The 27,847-nt window shown below is 44.4% G+C and overlaps 1 protein-coding gene across 1 annotated transcript in view; it reads right to left on the reverse strand.

Annotated features, from left to right (window-relative positions):
* The window catches only part of LOC144819658 (uncharacterized), a 143,408-nt gene that overhangs the window by 93,872 nt on the left and 21,689 nt on the right, over positions 1–27,847 (reverse strand). The window contains exon 2 of the mRNA XM_078677466.1: positions 465–512. Within this exon, the coding sequence (XP_078533592.1) occupies positions 465–512 (48 nt within the window). The remainder of the gene's footprint in view (positions 1–464; positions 513–27,847) is intronic.

Below are 27,847 nucleotides of genomic sequence, written 5' to 3' on the forward strand. Positions count from 1 at the left end.
TCCCTCCTGGGCTGCTGCAGTCAATTTACTCCAGGTGAATCCTGAAACATATACTAATAGCGCTTATTTTTGAGGATGATGCTATCTAACCAGAGTTTTCTTTTTGTTTTTACTTGATATTTCATGTGCTGGTTCCTTTCAAGGGTGTTTTGCATTTCTATTCTTGTCACTTTGCACAGTGCATTGACACCTGTCTGGTATAGCTAACCTTTACAAAAAATACAAAATTAACAAATAAATAGGTAAATATATGAGGTCTCGATTCTCATCTCTGATTGCATTGTAAATACCAATATATTCACCATTACGTGCATACGCCATATTAAGTATAAGGTTTCAGAGGGGCACAAGACCACCAGCACAAAGCAAAGGAATATGCTGATCAATAGAGAATGACTTAGCCACCAAATGCAGCATCATAAATTAATAGACGTAAAAAACGTTTACAGCCAGTGGCCACTCACCATTAATCCATACTGGGATCCATATCCCAGAGGAAGTGATGATACTCCCTGTGTATAGAAAGCAACAAGAACAGATTAGCAATATGAAAACACATCACTTTCACTACATTTTGTTTCTTATTTAACTATGGTGTCTAGGCAGGATGTATACACGTTTCTCACTGTGCATAACCTCTAGAACTCTAAATGGCACTCCTATTTTTGTTTGTTCTGGTTTCTGTAGGCTTTAGTATCTTTGTATTCGGTTTCCAATCAATAAAGGGTCAATTCTGAAAGTAATTTTTAACAATGAATTATTATTATTTAATATTATTATTTATGAGTCTAGCCTATATTATTATTCACAAAACATGATTTTACATTTGCCAGAAAATTTACCCCATGTAGATTTTTGTGTGTGTAAACCCATTCCAAAGGGCAGGGAGTGGGTGTTTCAGGGCAGTAATACTTTGAAAGTTTGTGATTACCCACAAACAAGTATGTTTGTTTTCCGGACCACAAGGCAGGATAAATCAGTTTCTAGGGTGAGAATGGGCAATGACATTTCCCCAAACTGTAGGAAGTGTACGGAAAAGAGTTACCATCTGGCCAAATATTATCAATTTTAAAGGGAAAAAATAGAAAAAAGGGCAATTGTACTCTTGTGAAAGCATCGTTGCCTGCACCATTGTAGTCTATGTACAATTGTACATGCAGAAAGCTGTTTGCATGCACAAAAGAAGGAACTCGCAAAACAATTTCCACGAGTTCTCCTGAAAATGTGCCTCTGGTGTTTGTGTCCATGCGTACTATTGGGGAAAGCTTTGTGAATTCCTAAAATTTGTAAATCTGCACCCATGTGAAGGAACAAACCAGTGTATGCAGATTTAAAAACAACTGGGCTATGCAGTCAAATGTGCTGACATTGCCTTTTGTGCTACCTATTGTGGTGATGATGCGGTCTGAACAAGCATATTCACATACGTGAATTCTGATAGTGTCATCCATTTATGACAGTGGTGATTGGGCCAGATTAAAAAAACTACACAAATGGTGTTATTTTTGTGGCTGGTTCTAATTTGCATGACAGTGCTATTGGTCATGACATGTTAATCTGTACCTGCATAACCACTGCACGCATGATTTACACATGACCTATTCAATATTGCACACATTATTTAAGGCATTATTCTACACGTTTTTATATGTAGGCTTAGTAAACTGAATGAACCACATGTTTTTATTAACTTTAGTTAGCATGTGTGCATCTTGACATTATTGTAAGTAGGCCTAGGTGCCTTACTCAATTTTTTTAAATGGACGTTGTATTTTTGCTTGCGGTGCATAACACATTTTCTGTTTCAGGCACCAGAGTCATCCTGTTCTCATTAAAAAAGGTTATTCTTTGTTAGTTTACAGTTAGAAGGCCATTGAGTAGCAACTAACTAGATTGTACAGTGATTTTCAGCACTTGTGCAGGATGAGAAACTGAGGAGGAGAATACTCCTTTGTGAGATATTGTGAAAGTCACAGTTATGGAAAAAGTTGGCGTTGTATTATCCGTCAGAAGGAGACCCACACCAAGTATGAAGAGAACACTGTTTTTTGTATTAGTTCTGAGAGCACACATGTGCGTGATTTACAAGTGCTCATCTGATGAATCTTTTTAAATTGACTGAGATGCAAAGGGAGTTAGCAATAATTAAACAATGCAACTTTCTTGAAGTCCATTTGGGCCCACAAGGACCAGGAATCAGTAATTGAAGTTAAGTAGTGTATGTGCCAATTAATAATCAGTCCAGTATATATGCATATCAGGAGAATGTTCAAAAGATACAGGATTACAGCTGGCAAACTGAAATATTGCATTAGGTTTAGTCTCAGTAGAATAGGATATGAAATAATCACAACCAAAGCAATAAAAACAAGCATTTGCAATGCAATAGGTCTTGCATTGCTGAAAGTTTGAGCTCTCGGCGTTGTATTATTATTTAAAAATGCCAATAGCTCAAACTTTCAGTAATGTGTGACCTATTGCATTGCAAATGCTTGTTTAGTCGTGAGTATTGAGGAAGAAGCATTTTTGAATGTGGGAAGGGTCTATGTTTTAAGAGCAGCAAGGCTGCTTCATGATGGCCCTTTTCCTCCCTCAATTATAGTAACAATGAGCCTACTACTGGGCACAGGTCTGTATATACGGCTCTTACCATACAGTTTGATCATGTACAGCACTTAATAAACAAACATTGGTAACATGAGCACATGGACTTAAATCCATTCTGCGAGATAAATGTCAATAAATACGCCTTAAGAGTAGGGACTCCGTAGTTTCCTGTGTAAAGTGATTGCAGCATGAATCTGTGAGACAGTAAGTATTGATATTCCAAGTTATTAAGTCTGCACTATGGTAAAAATATGGAATTTGACGCCTGCACTGTAGAAAGAAGCCTGAGCATACTTGTTCTACATACCACGTTTTATTGGGCATATATATTTGTACTGACATGGTATGAACTTTATGCTTTTCGATTTATGTCTCAGGCTGTCTAGTAGCATCTATAACCAGTCACATCACTGCAGTTCAGATTAACATGATCATTAAAAGTTCCTTTGTAGCACTCACATAGCTTATCTTTCAAGCACTTAGTGACACTGGCCGCAGAAACAATGAAAGTGGCAGGATGGTGTCTCTTCTAGGATCCTTCAATAGACACAGTAATAGTCTATAAATGAAGCAGGCTCGCTAGAGTAGAGCTGTGAGCAAGGACAAGGTGTGCGTGCCTTCAACAGACCAAGTACACTAAAGACCTGAGACAGGAGTGTGAGGGTTCCACTGCACCCCAATTAAGCATATGTTTTACTACTCTACCAGCCAGTGGAGTAACAAGAAATGATGGGGACTCCCTGCCTCTCATATGTCACGTATATTTAAAGGCCTTGTGTTGAAATGGGCCCCCTGAATGGTGTTAATACCACAAGGGCCTGCGTCACACACACCCCGGCTACCATTGAACCTTGCTAACATAAGGGCTCACGTGCACCTTGTTACGTCACTGCGAAGCAGCAATCGAGTTTAAACACAGCACGTGGGAAGCAGAGGAAGGGCTTCTTGGCTAAAGGAGCAATAAATATATTTTCTTTACCTTGATATTACTTGTGAAGTCTATTTTGAAAGCTGCTATGAATGACTGGAATGTGCAAATCGAAATATGAAATGCCAGCAGCTACGACCTCAAGATGTCAAGGATTATGTATGGAATTTCATATGTAAAATCAGTGGCGGCTGGTGACATTTGAAAGTGGTGAGCCGTAAAAGTGATGCCTGAGTGTACCACAGCCAGCGAGCGCAGAGAGCAAGCCCGAGCGACATAAGGGGGTTTGGGGAGGATCTCCCCCGAGAAATTGTTTTTAAAAGATTGGGCAAATGGTGCATTTTCAAGCAAATTTGAGAAAGCAAGAAGGTTAATAAAGCAATTGTGAAAGTGTAGTTAGTACATTGCACTTCCCCATTCTGGAACAGACTCCAAGGCAATGGTAGTAATGTGCAGAGCGATAATATACCTACTGCAAAGAACATATAGCATGCAGATCACAAAAAGGTCACATAATGTAAATAGTTCAGTGGATTACTGCTTTTTTTAGAGTCATGCTTTTGTTACTTGCAGTTTAAAAGTTACAAGCCTAAGTTAGTGGATAGAGCTAGTAACTGTCATCAGAGAGCTGCATAAAAATTGCAAGGCACAGGTTAGAGCGTTATGATTTTTTCTCTCCAGTCATTCATTATCCTAATGGTGCGAAAAATTGTGCATTTGGCTAGAAATTAATTCTTTTTTGTATAGTCAACACAACCATGGTGTTACAACTGGTTTTAAATTATATGTTTGTGCTGCTCCAGAGCAAACAACCAGTCTTAAACTATACTGCCTACCAATATGGATGACATGTGACACCTGCACCATGTAGTCCAAGTTTGTTTTATGTAACATTCCCTATGCAATGATTTACACACGTATGCCATTGTCTCTGTATAATGTGTGTGTGTATGAGGTGTACATGGCTCTGAAATTCAGTTTATGCCTTGTATAATGATGATGCTTAACACAATTACACGCTGTGCCATCCGTGGATTGGAATTTGTTACCAGGTATGTTTTGCTGGTTTTAGTTTATACCCTGATTACTAGCTTGAATTTTACTGCTGGGGTTTGGAAGCGGCTGCTTTCAGCACAAACCAGTGTGTTGATCACTTCCAAACGCAAGTAGTAAAATGCAAGCCATTTCACATCCAACATAAGCCATTTGTCATGGCCCCCCACCCCTCCCCTTCCCAGCAGGCCACTCGTGACAGCTGAGTGATTAGCCAGGTAGTACTTCATCATCATGCACACGGCAATTAAGGCAAGCCAACATCTTCATACTAGGAAGAAAAACCCATAAAAACAGCATCATCATCCGACTTGTGTAATGTATCTTGAGTTCGTGCAGGCAATGTGCTCGTGTAAAGCGCTCCAAGATTTCGTGCTAGATAAAAAACTGCACAAAAAAAACATACGAACACAGAGTAACAAGAAAAATAGTTAATAATTAAGGAAGCTCGATTGTTTAAATAAATACTGAAAGCACTCTACTTTAGAACACTAACACATAACTCCACTGTTAAACATCCACGTGCAAATTTGATTACTCGGTCATGAGAATGGCCTTTTTTGGAGTCACTCATCTGGTCAACCGATTGCTGGTGCATTGACCCTCACCCTCGCTATATAATCGCATCACATTTCCACTGTCTGGACCAATGCTCTGCCGCTAATTCTTGATTAAAATTCAGAACATTGTTTCCCGCCCAGTCCTTTTCACAGAGCCTGATGTAGGCAGTAAACTTGCTGCGTCACGCCAATTTTCTTCTCGCTGCTGCTGCCTTGCCAAGACGGGCTCCGGCTGAAGTGCTGCATGAGTCAGAGCAGGGGCAGGAACAATAAATAGCAGACACAAATGCATGCCTGCAGGAAGCATATTTATGACTTTTTATTAAATCACTGCCGGCTCTTCTATCCATTTTACATTGGTAAAGCACATTTAAAACATTCTTTTAGGCACAAACGTGTATCCACAAACACTTTACACTGTGGCTACAAACTAGCAGGGGGCATCAAATGTGTAAAAAGTTACTTAATATGGATAATAATAGAATGTGGCAGAATTCATTTAAATGACTCGCGGTGGGATTAAAAAGGAATTACTTCCACTACACGAACAAAAGCTTCTGCAAGCCGGGCAATCTATTCAGATCCATCGGCGGAGTATTCGGACTACAGTAGTCAACCCCAAATACATAGCAGAGGCGGCCGGCATGCTCAAGGGAGGGAGGGGGGGTCGCGGGTGGGGAATAGTAAAACAATTAAAAGAAAACATACCTCGGAGAAACACCCCGTCAATTTCAGACTGGGGCGTGTTTTCTTTCTCTCCTCTTCCCATTGGCTGGAATGTAAACAATGGGCGTGTTTTGACTTGTTGTTGTTTACATTCCAGCCAATGGGAAGAGGAGAGAAAGAACAGGAAAAAACACGCCCCTCAATCCGAAACCGACGGGGCTTAAAGTTACAGACAAAGCTCTTCTCCAATGGCTGGCCGCCGTTTAGGAAGCCAGCCAATGGAGAAGAGCTGGCTTGTTTAAGCTCCATACTAGAAGACATAAAATCTCGCCCGCGATACTTCGCAAGCGCAGCCTAAGCCAGTCTCGGCCTAAAAAGGGAGAGTGGGCGGTCCTGCCCAAGGGCAGGGAGGGAGTGGCTTACCCACTGTTGTGGGTACTAACTGTTTGGTCGGCTCCAGGGCCGACCAAACAATCAGTACCAACAACAGTGGGCAAGCCACTCCCCCCTGCCCTCAGGCAGGACCGCTCACCTGCCCGCCCCAACCAGGCACAGAGGCACTTCTGCTTTCTCGCAATGCGAGAAGGCAGAAACATAAATGGTAGTTTTTAGGGCTCGCCTGCTGATGCGCTTGCGCATAGCTGGCGAGCTATATTGTGGCTTAAACAGAGCTTAACCATCTCGGCGATTCGTTGCGGTGCCCGAGAAAAACAAGCTCAATGCGCAAGCGCATTGGCAAAAAGCGCGTGCACATCAAAGCCACCAGCCTCCTCAGGCATCTCAAGCTTCCCCCAGCCGACATTTCTCCTCCCCTAATTATTCACTGCACGGCCGGCCGGCACATCAAAGGCTGCTGCTCCCGGCCCCTATTCTTCCCTTCTTGCCTCTCCCCGCCCCCCTCCCCACCACAGCAATGTCCATGTTCATCACGCACGGAGGAACTTCCAGTAAGTAATCTCTTTTGACGGCACTTTCGAAGAGACTAGATCTTGCCCTTTTATGTAATGTACTGTGTACTGCACTTCACCACCTTTGTTTACTCGTACGCTTGATATCACTGTAACCCACAATAACCCGACGCTGGTGTACACAACTCACAAGCTGTGATTAACGCTTGTTACGCGGTTTCCTTTGATCTAACTAACTCACCACAGCAATGTCTATGTTCATCACGCATTTTGCATCAACATATACTCCCGTAATCACAGTTCTAATAACACACTTGCCCGCAACTACGGCGACCGGTTCTGACCACACGGAGGAACTTCCAGTAAGTAATGTCTTTTGACGGCACTTTCGAAGAGACTAGGTATTGCCCTTTTATGTAATGTACTGTGTACTGCACTTCCCCACCTTCGTTTACTCGTACGCTTGATATCACTGTAACCCACGATAACCCGACGCCTGTGTACACAACTCACTAGCTGTGATTAATGCTTGTTACGCGGTTTCCTTTGATCTAACTAACTCACCACAGCAATGTCTATGTTCATCACGCATTTTGCATTAACATATACTCCCGTAATCAGAGTTCTAATAACACACTTGCCCGCAACTACGGCGACCGGTTCTGACCACACGGAGGAACTTCCAGTAAGTAATCTCTTTTGACGGCACTTTCGAAGAGACTAGATCTTGCCCTTTTATGTAATGTACTGTGTACTGCCCTTCACCACCTTCGTTTACTCGTACGCTTGATATCACTGTAACCCACGATAACCCGACGCCGGTGTACACAACTCACTAGCTGTGATTAACGCTTGTTACGCGGTTTCCTTTGATCTAACTAACTCCGTTCTTCAGTCATCACCCTGTTAATTCCCCCGACGGTTTCTTCACACCAGATACCAGCTTTAGGACACCAAGCTCTAGCACGAGTTTCTATTACCTTTTGACACTTTCACCAAGTCGTTGAGCACCATGCTTGTTGGTGCACCTTAATTGCACACCACAGCTTTCAAAGTAGCACGGACCTCATGTTCCATCGTCCACGATATGCACAACTTATGGGTTAGAATTTATTTTTCATTCAAGAGACTTTGTGTACATTACAAATGCTATAGGTGTCACATTTGCGAAAGTTATAACTATTGGCATTGTAAATGACAAAGCTATTAATTTAGCTATTTTAAAAAATAACACATAAATAAAAAAAAATCATTTATAAGACCAATAGCTCAAACTTTCCTAATGCGAGCCCTATTGCATTTCCAATGCTTGTTACCGTTTATGTTTCTGTCTTCTCCCACTGCGAGAAAGCAGTGGGGCGACACACCCACGCCCCAATGGGGAGCTGCTGACTGTGTAAAATGGCTCGTGGTAAAAACAGCTTTAAAAAGAATTTATTGCATTGCTGTTACATGCATCCTATCTCACATATACACCTGTATTTAAATGTCGACTGTTGCAATTTCTGATATTTAAAAGGGAATTTAGGATGGTGTTGAAAGCTTTAATTATATGTGTTTGAGATGCGGTTCCTGGAAAGAGACTAAATGAGACCCCGGAAAGCAAACAGTGGGCAGGTGTGGCGATGGGCAGAAGGCTTCTTGTATAAAGCATGACACACATAACGTTGCCAGTGGACACTTCCATGTAGAAACTGTGATCATTCTGGAAAGAATGATCCCACGAGGGGATAACACTGGAGCATGCAGAGTCGGGCGGGTGCTGCTGCATTTATAAGGTCTGCAAGGGACGTTATAAAATGTGAGGGTAAAAAAGCAGTAACACTGCAGCCGCATTACTGCATACTTTAGCATACATTATCTTGCATTAACATACAGTATGTGCATCATCATACATTATAATGAATCTTGTGAGAATATACACAGCGTCACAGGAGGGCCACTACAATTGTAACGCCTCACTTGCCCTGAACTTCATTATTGGCAAAATGTTACTGCATGTGACGTGGGCAGTGTCTGTTGGTTTTAATGATGCAAGTGTTCACCACCTGCTTCTCAGTCGTGTTTTTAAGTGGTACTTTAATCAGTTTTAGGGTTAGTTGGAATACTTTAAACTTGACCAACTAACACATGGGGTGTTACTTCACATGGGATAGTAGTGGTAGAATTGTGGGATATGCAATGCGATAATTTCTGGTGGTAACTCACGAATCCTGACTTACCATCGTACTGTAAACAAGACAAGCATTTATGTCAGTGATTGGCACGCTTTAGCAACTTTCCACACTTCCCATACACGTACACAGAGAGCTAATCTGGTCTTTGGATCGGATTTCAAATGTAATCTATATAATTATAAGGAAACTTATGTTCTGGCTGGGGATACTAAGGGACATCACCTACCAAGGTCTGAACCCACTACGAAGCAAAGCTACCAAATGAACATACAGCTGAACATTCAAGTGTAATACCAACCAACGCATACAAGACTAACCAAAGAAAAGATGGACTGAGTGAGAGGCTCTTCGAGAACTGGGTGAAATAGTAGCGCCCATCATAGACTATGTGGAATTAATTTCAATGCAGGCAATTCAGTAACGTAAATGAGATTTCAGGGCAAAGATAATTGAAATGCTTTGTATGAAGGTACCAGAAAAAGAAATACGAGCATGCAACAAAACAACGCATTTATTGCATGCCCAAAACTGAAGCCAGTAAGTCGGCAACCAAAACTACAATAGGTGCCGACCATACGTGTTAAGAAGGAACTAAAGCAATGCATTGCCTGACTTTAACTTGTGCCGGCATTGTGCTACTGACCTGTGTGCATATACTTCGTAATAGACAGCCTGTCCTAGCGGGTAAAACCAGCAAGCACAGTGAGAACCTAGGGTGGTGCTATGTGAAGCTGCAACACACAGAACCAACATCCTACATAGTTAAGCTAAGACACACAAACAGACTTCAAAGAGGAAGGCAAAATAGAATATGTGTCCTTGTGTAGCGCAACTGGTGCTCATGTAAAGCGCTCCGAAACCCGATACCTTCGGGTGAAGTTCGTGCTATTAAAAAAAATAATTAAAAAAAATACTGAAACCAGCCCACCATTCCTCTAGGAATTAAATTTTTCGTGTTTGCAGACTGACCTCAGTCACAATACCTTTCAGCAGGGCTGGGCGAAGCTGAGCTGAAGTTTGGGCCAAAGCTCTGGTTAGAGGAGTCCTGCCACTGCAAACAGGCGGTCGAGGCACGAAGCCAGTCGGGCATAGACAGGAAGAAGAAGATGTGCACAATCTGCTTCCTGAGCAGCGACGCGGAACCCATCTCCCGTCAATGCGGGCCCATGGTCACCCCGTGACTGCCACACATCATCAGCCCTGCTAAAAAGGTATTGTGACTGAGGTCAGTCTACTCAGTAAACACAAAAGAAATGTACAAGCGACCAATGAGGGGTGGACCACCATTCATCTCTGCCCTGTCGGCGCAACCAATCTGAGCCGAGGCAGGCAACAAGCAGGAGATGGCAGTGGTGAAAGGTAGGGAGAGTACAACACAGGGAGATGCAGCGCAAAGCTGCACGTTACACGAGAACGTTATTGTAAAAACACGAAACCGGGCGCCATGGTAGGCGCCGTGGTGGCACACTTAAAAGTAGTCCCTAAGGGGGGGCGTGGCTAGCAGCCGAGCATGGCGGCAGCCTAGAGGACGAGCTCCGTGGTTAGAGCGGCCTCTCCACAAATCCGTACACACATCCGATCTTTTGCAGACCTCTGTCGGAGGGACCCGACGCCCGGGACCGGGCGGCATCGCTGGCAGTGGTTCCGGTTTCATTTCCATACCGGGTGACCGAGTTACCGCCGACTGATCGGGCGGCCTACAAGGAGGGGAAAATCCGGGGACTGAAGCTCCAGATCAGCCCGACCGGAAGTGCTAGCACCTGGGGAGGACCCGACCGGAAGGGCCCGAGCTCCGAAAGGCAAGACGCGGGGCTCGAGACAACTGCACAGGGAATGAGCTGGGTCAACTATCGAACACAACTATGCCGACGGAAGGGTCGTGAATAACAGCGGACGGTGGGGCACCAACGCAGCCACCACGACAGGCCTGGACCGCCATCTTGGGCGACAGCGCTCCGCGAGGGGCCCACGGCGGAGTCTCCGTGCGAGGAGGAATAGTATCGCGGCCACATCGAGGAGGTGACACAGCGACCAGACGCGCCTGCAACAGACGGGGGACACACTTCTGTGTCTGGCTCAGCCCGAAAACGTGACACTGAGATCGTCCCAGCCCCCTGCACGGGAGAGACAGAGCGGGAGCCACCTACGCTGGGCCGCACCGCAGAGCGGACGCCGGCCAGACCCACAGGAAGGGCCTCGGCGGGCAGCGTACCGGTACTTGTGACTTACCGGGGTGTCATCCCCGGTGCAACTTCTTCACCGCATCGGCCGATGCCCGGCTTGGACCCGCGGTTATACCATAATGGCCGCCGCATAAGGAGCCGCTCGATAGTACCCACGTTGGAGGCCTAGACGAATGGACCGCTGACACCAGGTCCAGATCCTCGAACACTCAGAACGATCAGATACGGTGGCTGTTTGGGATCCGGCCCGTATTACGGTGCACCCCGCTGCATGCCAGGATGGCGGGCCGAGGCCACAAAGGAGGCGCGGCACAGGCGCGCTTGGAAAAATTTGCTTATGATAAAGGCACATCCTCCCCGCCAGAGGTGCGACCATCCGGCGGTAAATCCACGGACGGAGCGGGAGGGAAGAAGGCGACACTGGAAGACGTTATGCGAGCACTGACTCAGGTGCAGACTACGGTGGGCTCAATCTCCACCGAGATCACACTCCTGCGGGCTGATCTCCATAAGATGTCAGAGAAGGTGGGCTCGCTTGATGTAGTCACCAAATCATTAGTGGCAGATGTCTCGGAGTTACAATCGGCAATGGAACATGTGATGGCCGAGAATAAAACGCTGAAGGAAAAACTTGATGACCAAGAAGGACGCTCCAGGCGAAACAACATCAGGATCCTTGGGGTTCCGGAATCGGAAGGCACAGGAGCGACGGATCTATTTGTAGAGGACTTGATCAAGACGAAACTGCAACCTAAAGGCCTCTCCGCCTTCTTCTCAGTTGAGAGGGCGCATAGAGTGCCGGGCGGCCGGCCTAAACAAGGTGTAGCCCCGAGACCCATTATAGCGTGACTTTTCAACTTTCGTGACAGGGATGTCATCCTACAGGCTGCGAGCAAGTCTCCTCCGGTTCGGCTACAGAATGCGACACTGGCATTCTTCCCAGACTACACAGCGGAAGTCGCCAGGTGCAGACGGACGTTCTTAGAGGTCAAGAAAGAGTTGAGAACACGAGAACTACCATACTCAATGCTCTTTCCGGCTAGACTGCGTGTAGTGGCAGAAAATAAGACTTGGTTTTTTGACACTCCTGAAATGGCTGGACGGATGGCGTCCGGCCACGCAGCCGCGCCGATCGAACAGGACTCAAGGTAGTCGACGTGCAAGGAGTCGTGAGGGCTCAGTGACCTCGGGACATGGGGACAAGGAGCAGTCCTTGATAGGAGATGAACTGGAGAATGAGGATACCTCGGAACAATGATCACCCGGCGGTAGATGGACAATGATTCCTTCAGCTAGCTGCCTGGGGGGCTGCCATTGGACACTGGGCGGAGGGCCTTCGGAGAGCGTAACGAGAGGCCGCCGACTGTGGGGTGTTCCTCACCTCAACGAGCAAGTATTTTGTGTGTGGGAAGGGTTAAGCACTCTGCTAAGTTGGGGAGGCGGGCGGTTGTAAGTCCGTGTAGCAAGAGGGCAGGGAGGGGGGACGTTTGGGGGGGGGGGGGTAGTTGCAAAAGTTTGCTCCTCTAGACAGGAGGTTTTGTTTGTTTACGATTTGACTCACTGTAGAAGGACATATGATGGGGAAGCTGAAACTCTGCTGACAATGCTATTGAACTGGCGGCGCAGGCATTCCCACATGATACCCATAGGGACCCTACCACATTCCACCCATGTCACAAGGCGCCCCGATTGATACCCCGCAGGGAGGACCTCAGATGACACATGTGGCGCCACAATGCCTCATGTCATGGAATGTACGGGGCCTAGGCGACAAGATCAAAAGGGGACTAGTCATGCAGGGCATTAGGAGAGTGAACCCGTCCATGGTTCTCCTTCAAGAGACACATTTAGTGGGCACTGCAAGTAAGGCTTTGAACAGGAGGGGATACCACATGATAGTGCACTCCGAGTTTACTTCTGGGTCACGTGGGACAGGTATATTGATGCGAAAGTCGTCCCCTTTCATACTCCTCACTACCAAAACGGACGATCAAGGCCGATTCGCGGCAGCACACGGGCAATGGGAGGGTAAACCTTTGACCGTGGTTTCAGTTTACATTCCACCAGCACTGCATGCCGTAGCATTTCCTGCTTTGGGGAAGTTCCTCCTGGAGCTCCCAGATGGTGACCTGATCATTGGGGGGGACTTCAATGCGGTTGCACATAACGCGCAGGATAGGTTCCCGGTTAGGACACACACCCCCGGTCCCTCGCGCTTCAGCGATTTTTTGGAAGCACAAGGGTTGATTGACATATGGCGAAAGCTACACCCCTCTGAGCAGCAATACACATACTACTCAGCAACGCACAATAGTATGTCCCGCATTGATTACTTCCTCACCTTGGGCGGTGGCCTCCTTACCATAGACGAAGTGCAAATCAAACCCAGGGGCATATCAGACCACTCACCACTAACACTGACGCTATCGTGTACGGAAAGGGCCCGTAAACGGCTGTACCAGATTCGCCCAGGATATCTTGCGGTACAGTCTATAAGAAAGGAGTTGAAAAAGACGACTCAGTACTACTTTGCAGAGAATCAGGCCTCGGTGGAGTCCCCCACGGTATTATGGGAAGCGTACAAAACGGTTCTTAGGGGACAGGCTATCTCCACGATAGCGGCATACAAACTCCTGCAGTTGGAACTCGACCTAGCCGATGCAAACGCTGCACACACGGCAGACCCTACAACTTCCACGCTACACTCCCTTCAACTCTGCCAACAACTACATGGCGACCACTTGAAACAGCGCGCGATAGAGTACATGGCAGCGACCGCGCATAAAATATACAATGTGGGGGACAAAGCGACTAAACTCTTGGCCTGGTTGGCGAAGAAGGAGGGTGGTAATAGGAATATACTACAGATTGTGGATGATGAAGGGCGGGTGCACACGAACCCAGCGGCAATAGTTGAGACGTTGGCTGATCACTTTCAGGGTGTTTATACTCCTGACTTTGAAGTCACGAGCGAGATAGCGGTGGCGGCGCTCACAGAGGTGCCGACGCCTACTCTATCACAAGACGCTGTTGACGAGCTTGACGCAGCCCTCACGGTAGAGGAGGTGCAGGCGGCCATCAATATGTTACATTCCGGGAAGGCACTGGTCCCTAACGGCATACCTATCGAATGGTACAAGTCAATGGCGGACACTTTAAGCCCGCCATTGCTTGCCATGTATGTAGATAGTCTGGGCCGAGAGATCCTGCCTCTTGAACAACGGCAGGCGACCATCGTGGCGATCCCAAAGCAGGGCAAACCGCCCACTGACTGCGGGTCGTACCGCCCCATCTCGCTCATTAACGCTGAGGCCAAAATCTTGGCGAAACTGTTGGCCATAAGGTTGCAACCTCATCTTGCTCAGCTGATTCATCCAGACCAGTCGGGCTTTATGCCACACAGAAGCACGGCATTGAACCTCCGCAGGGTGCACGGAGAGGTGGCGCGGGCGCCCTTGCTTACGGAACCGGCGGCCGTACTCTCTCTCGATGCCAGAATGGCGTTTGATATGGTGGAGTGGAGGTATCTTTTCGCAGTGCTAGCCCATATGGGATTTGGTCCCAAATTCATTGCCTGGATCAGACTTCTATATAATGCCCCGGTGGCGCGGGTAGCGGCGAACGGGCATATCTCGCGTGAGTTCCCGTTGCATAGAGGGACGAGGCAGGGATGCCCGCTCTCGCCGTTATTATTTGCAATAGTCTTGGAGCCTCTAGCCGCGGTCCTTAGAGCCACCCCACTCCTCAAGGGAATCAAATGGAGGGACGACTGGGAGGACAGAGTGTCCCTCTACGCCGACGATATGTTGATCTATTTGACAGACCCGGATAAGGGCATCCCAGAACTTCTCACGCTGTGTGAGACGCACGGACGGGCGTCTGGCTATAAGATCAACTGGGCGAAATCAGTGGTATATGAGCTGCGGGGGCCCCCACCGATCATCCCAAGCGAATGTCAACTGGAAATAGCAGACTCCTCATTTAAATATCTGGGAATCCATATAACGCGTACCGCTGCTGATTTCTACGACAGGAATCTACTGCCGCCCCTATACAGACTACGGAAGGATGTCGGTCATTGGATGACCCTCCCTCTGACACTGCTGGGAAGGGCAGCTTTATATAAAATGATGGCACTGCCCCGACTCTTGTATGTGCTTGAGAACACACCGATTCTGGTGCCACCGCGCTATTTGCAGAGAATTGCGGCGGTGGTGAATAGCTTGCTATGGGAGCAGCGCCCGGCACGCATAGCACATCTGAAACTTAACAGGAGCTGGTACGATGGGGGGATAGCGCTGCCCAACATACAATTGTATTATTGGGCGTCACAACTTAAAGTGATTAACCAATGGCTACATGCCCCGCAGGACGACCCGGCCTACCTGGCAGACAGAATACAGCTGGGCACGCACAGTCTACTGGCTCCACTATATCACAAGGGGCTGCTGGGGAAACTAATAGGTCCGACCAAACATACAGTGACACTGTGGCATAGGGCACAGAAGAGGCTTCAATGGGAGGGAGTTGTAACGAAAATGACACCTTTGTGGGATGCCAGGGCACTGGGCCATTTACGACGTACCAAGGGCTTCACCCAATGGGACACTATAGGCATATCCACGGTGGGAGACCTATGGTCGAAAGACGGAGTGGTGCCATTCGCGCAACTTCAGCAGACCTACAGCCTGAGTCCTAACGAAACGTACAGGTATCTCCAGATTAGACATGCACTGCAAGCGGCGATACCAGCCTCAACCCAAATCGCAGAGTCGTCTCCACTAGAAGATCGCTTGCTCACTGATTTTATGCAAACACACGCCACCTCCCTAACATATCGTAAACTCCTGAATAACTTGCCAGACCCCCTGGATAAACTGAGGGAGGCTTGGGTGGGCGAACTAGGGGATATGAGTGAGTTGGAATGGAATATGGCCCAGGCGTCGCCGAGGGAGGCTGGCATTTCCTCAAGGTTCAGATTGGTGCAGCTTAAGGTCCTACACAGAGTATATTTTACTAGAACACTATTGCATAGATTACACAGGGCAGCGCACCCGTTCTGTCTGAGAGGCTGCAACGAGGAAGGCTCATTTAAACATACACTCTGGGACTGCTCGATTATTACCACATACTGGCGTCAGGTCTTTCGCACCATATCCCAAGCATTGGAAAAGACATTACTGCCCGACCCCCGCACATGCCTTCTACATATCTGGGGCCCTACAGACCTGACACGGAGTGATCAACAATGGGTCGTTATAGGCCTAATGGTAGCCAAGAGAGACATAGCACAGAAATGGGGGGCGGTGGAGGCCCCGACGTTGGCCCTGTGGTGCAAAAATATGGACATGCTCATGATAACTGAAAGAGCGGTATATAAATTGAGAGCCAACCCGCGCAAATGGAATAGGATCTGGACACCCTGGAACAAATACCGGGGCGACCTTTGTGAACCCCTATCGGAGGACGAAGATGAAAGTTCCGACGAGGACGAAGGGTAGGGGGGGAAGCTAGTAGCTAGGGACTCACTCCGCAATCCCGCCGATAGACTATTGACCGAGCGGGACACTGATTGGAGAGTAGAGGGGCCTCCGGTAGAGGGTGGGAAGGTGGGATGCCAACGATGGTCTTTAACAGTAACCTACATATTAAAAATAACATTAAGTATATGCTTCCATTCTACAGAGTCAACAGTTATGTTAAGTTTTGTTTTGAAACATAAAAGTAAGATACTATATAAATGTACGTTATGAATCATTGTCTCCATATGATCACCTGGCCTGATTTGCTGCCGGATCTCTGGTTGTCGGCTGAATAGCTGTGTCCTATACGTATATTACATGTTTTCTTGGAAAAGCAGCCGGCCTCAGGGTTGTAGGCGTACGACTTTGTATTATTGAAACTGTGAATAAAGATCTTACGAACCAAAAAAAAAAAAAAAGTAGTCCCTAAAGAGTACAAATGACTACTTCCAGCATAGCAAAACTGTAGTTGGTCGGTGCTCCTTACAATACAACGGAAGTGATGTATCGGGAGCACCATTTAATCAGGAGCAAGCAAAGAAGACTGATGCAGGAGTCAGCCTATTCTATGCAGAAGGCGGGATTACATGCAGTATACGGACTACAAGAGGTCTTGCAGACAGCGCATGTGTGCTGATGCTTGACCTACAAACTGAGAAATCGGAAAAGGTGTTTCTTAAATAAACTCTGATTCTCTCTCCTAAACAGGAATAACTACTGAAGTCATCTAATCAAGGCTCTCAGTTTAGCATTAGGATGGTTCATAGAATAGGGTCTCAAGGAAATTCAGAAGTGCAAAACGGTGTCTGTATAGTAAAGACTCCAGTTGACGTCTTCCAGAATTGGAATATGTGTTTAGCATGACGCTTTGCACTTGCAAGAATGAAGGCAGCAGAGAGGTCTGTACGCCTCAAGGTCTAAGGGAATCTGTTCTAACTTCTAACAGTGTGAACACTAATTAAAACCAATAAACGTTAACAACAATCATATCTCTTCTCCTTCCACCAGGAACCAAACATTTCACTTCTCATGGTATGCATTTGCAACATCACTCGAATTTCTCATATCACAGAACTTGGAGAGTTACTGCAACCTTGAACATTCTCCGCTCCTGATACATGATAAATAGGAGCCTTTATCTGCTCATTAGATCTTCTTATTTCTTGCCAAGATGTATCTTCTCAGGCCTTACAACCAAGAAACTAATACAGACAACTATATTCGTTTCTCTAGCTAATGAAATCATGAGACCACACCTTTAAAGGTAATGAACTGGCAAAGCAAATTACATTTCGGTTAAGGTCTGTAATCAGTCTAACTTTTACTAAACATTTAATGTGCATTTAAAATACATGGTTATAGTTGTGCACTTGTAACTCAGAAATAAATGCAAACGTGAGTAAACGCATATATGATTACACATTCAAAGGTAACTCAATAAATGCAAAGGTGACTTAAAGTGTAAATGAAAATGTGAATACAGGATACATGTCTTCATGTTTAACTGAACATTTGTGCACACATTTATAAAACTATTGTTTCTACAGTCAATATGTATGTTTAATGTGTTTAAATATTCACACATATTAATAAAGGTATAGCACACAGTAAATACAGTGTAACATGTATGTACATAAGGGCATTTCTGTGACGTGTAAGGGTGGAGGCTAAATTGCGCTACTCCAGTTCCTGAAGAATGTACCACTAAGAATTGAATTTCATGTTTTAATTGTGTGAGGCTTGTTAGTTAGTGAGCAGACATATTTTCCCATTATTTTTCCTTATTTTTCTGCTCATATCATTCTAATTTTAACCTTCACTTGGTTCTTATTTTAATGTTTTATTTGCTGACATTTAGGGGTATATTTACTAGCCCCTATCGCCACCACAATGTAACTTTTAGTGACGTTGTGTTGGCGATAGGGGCTTTGCCTTATTTACAAGGCAGCGTTAAGCCACTTAACATGGCTTAACGCTGCCTTGTAAATAAGGCAACCTTTCATGCTGTACTTACCGTGAAAGGGGAGGGCAATGTGAGTTGTGGTGGGCGTTCCACTGCAACACCCATTGATTTTGATGCTGCTCCCAATTTACAAGGGTGGCGTAAATAGGAGGCAGTGCCAAAATAAAAACCAAGAAAACCTGGTTTTAAACAGGTGAAATTAGGAGAAATGCTTTATTTCAAATAGTTTTTGCCGATTCCATGAGTGCTGCCTTGTGCAGCACACATATAATTATCAAATTGCATATGATTGTTTATGTGCAGTAATGTGACTCTTTCGCACATAAATAATAAAAAAAATGAAGTTTTGCAACTTCTATGTGTGCTGCATTAAGCAGCACACATAGAAGTTTCAAAATGCCATGAATGATTGTTTATGTGTTATGTTATATGTTATGTTATATAATTTGTAGCGTGCATGGCTGCCCCAGCAAAGGGGCGTCCCAGCGCTAATTGCAGACAGGCAAATGGAAGACCAGCGCAGGCAACCCCACAATCCATTAATTCAGAAACAGGTAGGTTTTTTATAGCTTTGCGGAAAGCTATGTGATCATGAATGTCTCTAATATTCACCAGAAGGGAATTCCTAAGTTTAGGAGCTAAAACTCAAAATGAACGTCCTCCGGCTCTAGCTTTCTTGACCCGTGGTATAACCGCGAGGTATTGATTTGCAAGAGCGCAAGAGACGTGATGGCGTGTAAGGTGTAAGAAGGTCCGCAAGCATTTCTGGGGATTGAGAATAGAAAATCTGGTGAGTAATACACAGAGTTTTAAAATGAAAACACTTTTCCACAGGGAGCCAATGGAGTCTATTAATAAATTCTTAAATATGGCAGGTTCTGGGAAGCCCAAACAACAGACGTGCAGCCGCATTCTGTATTCTCTGGAGACGCTGCATAGTCCAGCCTAGACAAGATGGTAGCCTGTATGATGATCTGCCGGATCTTGGACTCGAAAAAGCCTAACAGAGGTTTTAGACCTCAGAGAAGACATTTATGTGCAGGAAGGTCTCCCTTCCTGCACATAAACAATCATTTCCCCCAAAGCAGACACCCTTGCACTTTGGTGCAAGGGTACCTGCGTTGGTGCTTTCTTGTGAATACGGCACATCCCTGCATTTTCAGAATGGCGAAGCGTGATGTTAGCAATGTTTGCTTAACGCCACACATCGCCATTCTGTTGAAAATGTGCCTCCTAGTTCTGAGTTTTCCGGTCCTGCCCACAACTTCAGCCTTGTGCCAAAGTCTTGTTTCCTTTATGGAAACAAGACTTTGGGCCTGATCACGATGTTGGTGAGTCCGACAGCTCGTCAGTGACGGACCCACTGACATTGGCCCCTGCTGTGCGCCTTCCGCATTACAATGCGGCGGGCGGAGGCATTCGGTCGAGGGACTGTCTGCCGCGCTTCCAACGGGCTCAAGGAGCATATCGGAGGGTGAGTAATTCCTACAATAGGGGCGGTGCCAGCTCAGGCACCGGCTTAGGGATTACAATGTCCGTTTCTGCCATGAAAACGCAGGCGGAAGGTGACTTTGGGGTCCCCTAGTGGGCCTCCCTTCCCCCTGGCCCTCCGATATGGGGCCTGGGGGGCACCTATGGTGGCCCCTTAAACATATTCAAAACAACAATTCCCTTTTCCGAAATATTTTTAACCAGAGGAATCACTCTATTATATAGGGCAGAAGGAGTGTTTGCGCAGGTTACCAAATATTACAACACTTCAAAGTCCATTTTGTATACATAGGTTAAGTTACACACAAACCAGTTTCATGATTCAAGATATATTATTTATTGTTAACTATAGAAATACCAGTACATTACTAGAATTAATCAATGCAATTAAAAAAACACTTGGTCACATTCTTTATAAAAACATATTTGCTAAAAATTCACAAAAAACTTATATACACAAGTTAATACACTTAAAACATAACATTTTTATTAACAAACAAATTGTCGACGCGGCGTTTCGGTGATCTACAATATCTGTACCTTCTTCAGGACATTGTTGTTCAATTTAAAAACATCTAAACAGAAAAGTGTATAATACCAGTCAATTAGACATAGTACTGGATTATGTTTTTTCTCACAATTTTATCTGATATCACTGGTCTTAAAACATTTATCATCAACCTATCCTTAATGATACCCTGTTATTTGGTAACCCGTCAAAAACTAGCTCATGTGTATATACATATTCAGACAATTCTACTTGTTCTTTTGGAACTATTATGGTAAAATGTCTCAAACCTATTGGGTCTGTGAAAGACCTCCTATGTTCTGTGTGAATAAAATGTTCTGTGTGGATAAGATCTTAGTGGCTTGCTGGGGAGTCAAGCCCTGCTGAAAGGGAAAGAAAACTCAATTAACTCTACCCTTCACATTGTGATGATTGATATTAGAACCTATCTTTTGGTGTCTCTTACCTGGAAATATTTACTTCCAGGTGAACTTATTGTGTTCTTATAGCCTATTACTTTCTTATGTTATATTTCTAAAGAAAAAACGAGATGCCATTAGGAGTTACTTATACCCCTGTAGTATGCCTCTATCTTATATATAGTACATGAGGTATATCAGATACCTTAAATTTAATTCAGTATATCTCTTCTTGGTTGTTTTGCCCAGAAGCAATTTATTTCCTGTATCAAAAAACGTAATATCGTTATTTTCTGTTTTTTTTATTTCTATTTTCTCTCTAAGTAAGTTCACCCTCAGTGCCCTATCTTTCTTACAGCTAATGGCCTTTGGGAGAATATTGGGAGGACGTAGTTTTCTTCTAGAAACCACATACTGGCGTCAGGTCTTTCGCACCATATCCCAAGCATTGGAAAAGACATTACTGCCCGACCCCCGCACATGCCTTCTACATATCTGGGGCCCTACAGACCTGACACGGAGTGATCAACAATGGGTCGTTATAGGCCTAATGGTAGCCAAGAGAGACATAGCACAGAAATGGGGGGCGGTGGAGGCCCCGACGTTGGCCCTGTGGTGCAAAAATATGGACATGCTCATGATAACTGAAAGAGCGGTATATAAATTGAGAGCCAACCCGCGCAAATGGAATAGGATCTGGACACCCTGGAACAAATACCGGGGCGACCTTTGTGAACCCCTATCGGAGGACGAAGATGAAAGTTCCGACGAGGACGAAGGGTGGGGGGGAAGCTAGTAGCTAGGGACTCACTCCGCAATCCCGCCGATAGACTATTGACCGAGCGGGACACTGATTGGAGAGTAGAGGGGCCTCCGGTAGAGGGTGGGAAGGTGGGATGCCAACGATGGTCTTTAACAGTAACCTACATATTAAAAATAACATTAAGTATATGCTTCCATTCTACAGAGTCAACAGTTATGTTAAGTTTTGTTTTGAAACATAAAAGTAAGATACTATATAAATGTACGTTATGAATCATTGTCTCCATATGATCACCTGGCCTGATTTGCTGCCGGATCTCTGGTTGTCGGCTGAATAGCTGTGTCCTATACGTATATTACATGTTTTCTTGGAAAAGCAGCCGGCCTCAGGGTTGTAGGCGTACGACTTTGTATTATTGAAACTGTGAATAAAGATCTTACGAACCAAAAAAAAAAAAAAAGTAGTCCCTAAAGAGTACAAATGACTACTTCCAGCATAGCAAAACTGTAGTTGGTCGGTGCTCCTTACAATACAACGGAAGTGATGTATCGGGAGCACCATTTAATCAGGAGCAAGCAAAGAAGACTGATGCAGGAGTCAGCCTATTCTATGCAGAAGGCGGGATTACATGCAGTATACGGACTACAAGAGGTCTTGCAGACAGCGCATGTGTGCTGATGCTTGACCTACAAACTGAGAAATCGGAAAAGGTGTTTCTTAAATAAACTCTGATTCTCTCTCCTAAACAGGAATAACTACTGAAGTCATCTAATCAAGGCTCTCAGTTTAGCATTAGGATGGTTCATAGAATAGGGTCTCAAGGAAATTCAGAAGTGCAAAACGGTGTCTGTATAGTAAAGACTCCAGTTGACGTCTTCCAGAATTGGAATATGTGTTTAGCATGACGCTTTGCACTTGCAAGAATGAAGGCAGCAGAGAGGTCTGTACGCCTCAAGGTCTAAGGGAATCTGTTCTAACTTCTAACAGTGTGAACACTAATTAAAACCAATAAACGTTAACAACAATCATATCTCTTCTCCTTCCACCAGGAACCAAACATTTCACTTCTCATGGTATGCATTTGCAACATCACTCGAATTTCTCATATCACAGAACTTGGAGAGTTACTGCAACCTTGAACATTCTCCGCTCCTGATACATGATAAATAGGAGCCTTTATCTGCTCATTAGATCTTCTTATTTCTTGCCAAGATGTATCTTCTCAGGCCTTACAACCAAGAAACTAATACAGACAACTATATTCGTTTCTCTAGCTAATGAAATCATGAGACCACACCTTTAAAGGTAATGAACTGGCAAAGCAAATTACATTTCGGTTAAGGTCTGTAATCAGTCTAACTTTTACTAAACATTTAATGTGCATTTAAAATACATGGTTATAGTTGTGCACTTGTAACTCAGAAATAAATGCAAACGTGAGTAAACGCATATATGATTACACATTCAAAGGTAACTCAATAAATGCAAAGGTGACTTAAAGTGTAAATGAAAATGTGAATACAGGATACATGTCTTCATGTTTAACTGAACATTTGTGCACACATTTATAAAACTATTGTTTCTACAGTCAATATGTATGTTTAATGTGTTTAAATATTCACACATATTAATAAAGGTATAGCACACAGTAAATACAGTGTAACATGTATGTACATAAGGGCATTTCTGTGACGTGTAAGGGTGGAGGCTAAATTGCGCTACTCCAGTTCCTGAAGAATGTACCACTAAGAATTGAATTTCATGTTTTAATTGTGTGAGGCTTGTTAGTTAGTGAGCAGACATATTTTCCCATTATTTTTCCTTATTTTTCTGCTCATATCATTCTAATTTTAACCTTCACTTGGTTCTTATTTTAATGTTTTATTTGCTGACATTTAGGGGTATATTTACTAGCCCCTATCGCCACCACAATGTAACTTTTAGTGACGTTGTGTTGGCGATAGGGGCTTTGCCTTATTTACAAGGCAGCGTTAAGCCACTTAACATGGCTTAACGCTGCCTTGTAAATAAGGCAACCTTTCATGCTGTACTTACCGTGAAAGGGGAGGGCAATGTGAGTTGTGGTGGGCGTTCCACTGCAACACCCATTGATTTTGATGCTGCTCCCAATTTACAAGGGTGGCGTAAATAGGAGGCAGTGCCAAAATAAAAACCAAGAAAACTTGGTTTTAAACAGGTGAAATTAGGAGAAATGCTTTATTTCAAATAGTTTTTGCCGATTCCATGAGTGCTGCCTTGTGCAGCACACATATAATTATCAAATTGCATATGATTGTTTATGTGCAGTAATGTGACTCTTTCGCACATAAATAATAAAAAAAATGAAGTTTTGCAACTTCTATGTGTGCTGCATTAAGCAGCACACATAGAAGTTTCAAAATGCCATGAATGATTGTTTATGTGTTATGTTATATGTTATGTTATATAATTTGTAGCGTGCATGGCTGCCCCAGCAAAGGGGCGTCCCAGCGCTAATTGCAGACAGGCAAATGGAAGACCAGCGCAGGCAACCCCACAATCCATTAATTCAGAAACAGGTAGGTTTTTTATAGCTTTGCGGAAAGCTATGTGATCATGAATGTCTCTAATATTCACCAGAAGGGAATTCCTAAGTTTAGGAGCTAAAACTCAAAATGAACGTCCTCCGGCTCTAGCTTTCTTGACCCGTGGTATAACCGCGAGGTATTGATTTGCAAGAGCGCAAGAGACGTGATGGCGTGTAAGGTGTAAGAAGGTCCGCAAGCATTTCTGGGGATTGAGAATAGAAAATCTGGTGAGTAATACACAGAGTTTTAAAATGAAAACACTTTTCCACAGGGAGCCAATGGAGTCTATTAATAAATTCTTAAATATGGCAGGTTCTGGGAAGCCCAAACAACAGACGTGCAGCCGCATTCTGTATTCTCTGGAGACGCTGCATAGTCCAGCCTAGACAAGATGGTAGCCTGTATGATGATCTGCCGGATCTTGGACTCGAAAAAGCCTAACAGAGGTTTTAGACCTCAGAGAAGACATTTATGTGCAGGAAGGTCTCCCTTCCTGCACATAAACAATCATTTCCCCCAAAGCAGACACCCTTGCACTTTGGTGCAAGGGTACCTGCGTTGGTGCTTTCTTGTGAATACGGCACATCCCTGCATTTTCAGAATGGCGAAGCGTGATGTTAGCAATGTTTGCTTAACGCCACACATCGCCATTCTGTTGAAAATGTGCCTCCTAGTTCTGAGTTTTCCGGTCCTGCCCACAACTTCAGCCTTGTGCCAAAGTCTTGTTTCCTTTATGGAAACAAGACTTTGGGCCTGATCACGATGTTGGTGAGTCCGACAGCTCGTCAGTGACGGACCCACTGACATCGGCCCCTGCTGTGCGCCTTCCGCATTACAATGCGGCGGGCGGAGGCATTCGGTCGAGGGACTGTCTGCCGCGCTTCCAACGGGCTCAAGGAGCATATCGGAGGGTGAGTAATTCCTACAATAGGGGCGGTGCCAGCTCAGGCACCGGCTTAGGGATTACAATGTCCGTTTCTGCCATGAAAACGCAGGCGGAAGGTGACTTTGGGGTCCCCTAGTGGGCCTCCCTTCCCCCTGGCCCTCCGATATGGGGCCTGGGGGGCACCTATGGTGGCCCCTTAAACATATTCAAAACAACAATTCCCTTTTCCGAAATATTTTTAACCAGAGGAATCACTCTATTATATAGGGCAGAAGGAGTGTTTGCGCAGGTTACCAAATATTACAACACTTCAAAGTCCATTTTGTATACATAGGTTAAGTTACACACAAACCAGTTTCATGATTCAAGATATATTATTTATTGTTAACTATAGAAATACCAGTACATTACTAGAATTAATCAATGCAATTAAAAAAACACTTGGTCACATTCTTTATAAAAACATATTTGCTAAAAATTCACAAAAAACTTATATACACAAGTTAATACACTTAAAACATAACATTTTTATTAACAAACAAATTGTCGACGCGGCGTTTCGGTGATCTACAATATCTGTACCTTCTTCAGGACATTGTTGTTCAATTTAAAAACATCTAAACAGAAAAGTGTATAATACCAGTCAATTAGACATAGTACTGGATTATGTTTTTTCTCACAATTTTATCTGATATCACTGGTCTTAAAACATTTATCATCAACCTATCCTTAATGATACCCTGTTATTTGGTAACCCGTCAAAAACTAGCTCATGTGTATATACATATTCAGACAATTCTACTTGTTCTTTTGGAACTATTATGGTAAAATGTCTCAAACCTATTGGGTCTGTGAAAGACCTCCTATGTTCTGTGTGAATAAAATGTTCTGTGTGGATAAGATCTTAGTGGCTTGCTGGGGAGTCAAGCCCTGCTGAAAGGGAAAGAAAACTCAATTAACTCTACCCTTCACATTGTGATGATTGATATTAGAACCTATCTTTTGGTGTCTCTTACCTGGAAATATTTACTTCCAGGTGAACTTATTGTGTTCTTATAGCCTATTACTTTCTTATGTTATATTTCTAAAGAAAAAACGAGATGCCATTAGGAGTTACTTATACCCCTGTAGTATGCCTCTATCTTATATATAGTACATGAGGTATATCAGATACCTTAAATTTAATTCAGTATATCTCTTCTTGGTTGTTTTGCCCAGAAGCAATTTATTTCCTGTATCAAAAAACGTAATATCGTTATTTTCTGTTTTTTTTATTTCTATTTTCTCTCTAAGTAAGTTCACCCTCAGTGCCCTATCTTTCTTACAGCTAATGGCCTTTGGGAGAATATTGGGAGGACGTAGTTTTCTTCTAGAAACCATAGACTTCCTCTTTTCAGTCTGCAAAAATAATGGTTTACAAGGGGTCACATATTCAGTCACTCATTTCCCCTTTCCTTGCTATGTGAATTAATAATTACACCCTTCTTACCTTCAGATTAGCCACAAGTTTCTATTGTTTCTTCTCTGTTATTACCTTCATTTAATTGGGGGATTCCACTGGTTTGGAGTTTTATTTAATCCAAGCTATAAGAAAAATGAGTATTGCTAATTAACTATAGTCCTGTTGTTCTGTTTCTGCCTGGCTCAATTGAGAGTTTCTCCTGCAACTTACTTGGTGGAAGAAGATTCCTTTTTGACGTCCTCCCTTCTGCCGTCTCGCTCTTCAAGTGAGTTTTTAGGTAGAATTGTGGTTCCTATATATAATAGTCCTAATTGTCAATTGTCAGTTAATTGGCTCTCATTAGGGTAGTCCATTTAGTAAGTTATAGTCACTGTCACGATATCCAGGTGCTCCAACGCTTCGCAGAGGCAGTACTGACGAATGTCCCGATCACCCCTCCACCGGTACCCTCGCTTCAAGAGCAAGTCCACCAGCAGTGGGGAAAGGGGAAGTGGACAGAGAAGAGAATACCTGTACTTCGACTGGCACCCTACTTCCAGTGACTGCTATTCCTCACGCTGCCATTTCTGTAGGTGCCTAGTACACAGAAGGGGAAAATAGAGAGAATATACCACAAACCTTCTTACACTGTGCTGACAATTCGTAAATGATAAAGGAAACTTGTCCTACCAGTTTCTGCCCAGGTATTTGCCTCTCTTCTATATTTAGGAATGTTATCTGACTGAACTTCCTGCAGTGAAGACATATACGAACATTAGTGTTTCTACCCAGATTATTTCTACACTTGCACTCACTCTCTCTATCAACCTGAATTGTACCTGTGAAGTTCTTCGTCAGACTTTGTCTTTGGGGTTCTGTGCAAGATATCCTCGGTTCAGAAGTGCCAACAAAGTTCACTGAATCTCTGAAGCACGCAAAAAGGATAAAGGAAGGTACAAGGGGGAGGAAAGGCAAGGAGATGCGCAAGAGGGGAATGTCCTGCGGGGAAATGCGAGTGGAAGCAATACAGTTTGGATATTTGCTGACTTGACGAGAAGATGTAACGCCTTACTTGTAGAGTTTAAGTTTCTCTTCAGCTGAATACTCAACTTCGTCGTGTCTGTTCTAGTCCTCCTCGACACTCGCCTTCTCCTGAGGAACCATAGGATATTGGGATGACAGTTGTCGCAGCCCTGAGACCGCAA

This window comes from Lissotriton helveticus, chromosome 2_1, assembly GCF_964261635.1.
Source record: "Lissotriton helveticus chromosome 2_1, aLisHel1.1, whole genome shotgun sequence".
NCBI lineage: Eukaryota > Metazoa > Chordata > Amphibia > Caudata > Salamandridae > Lissotriton > Lissotriton helveticus.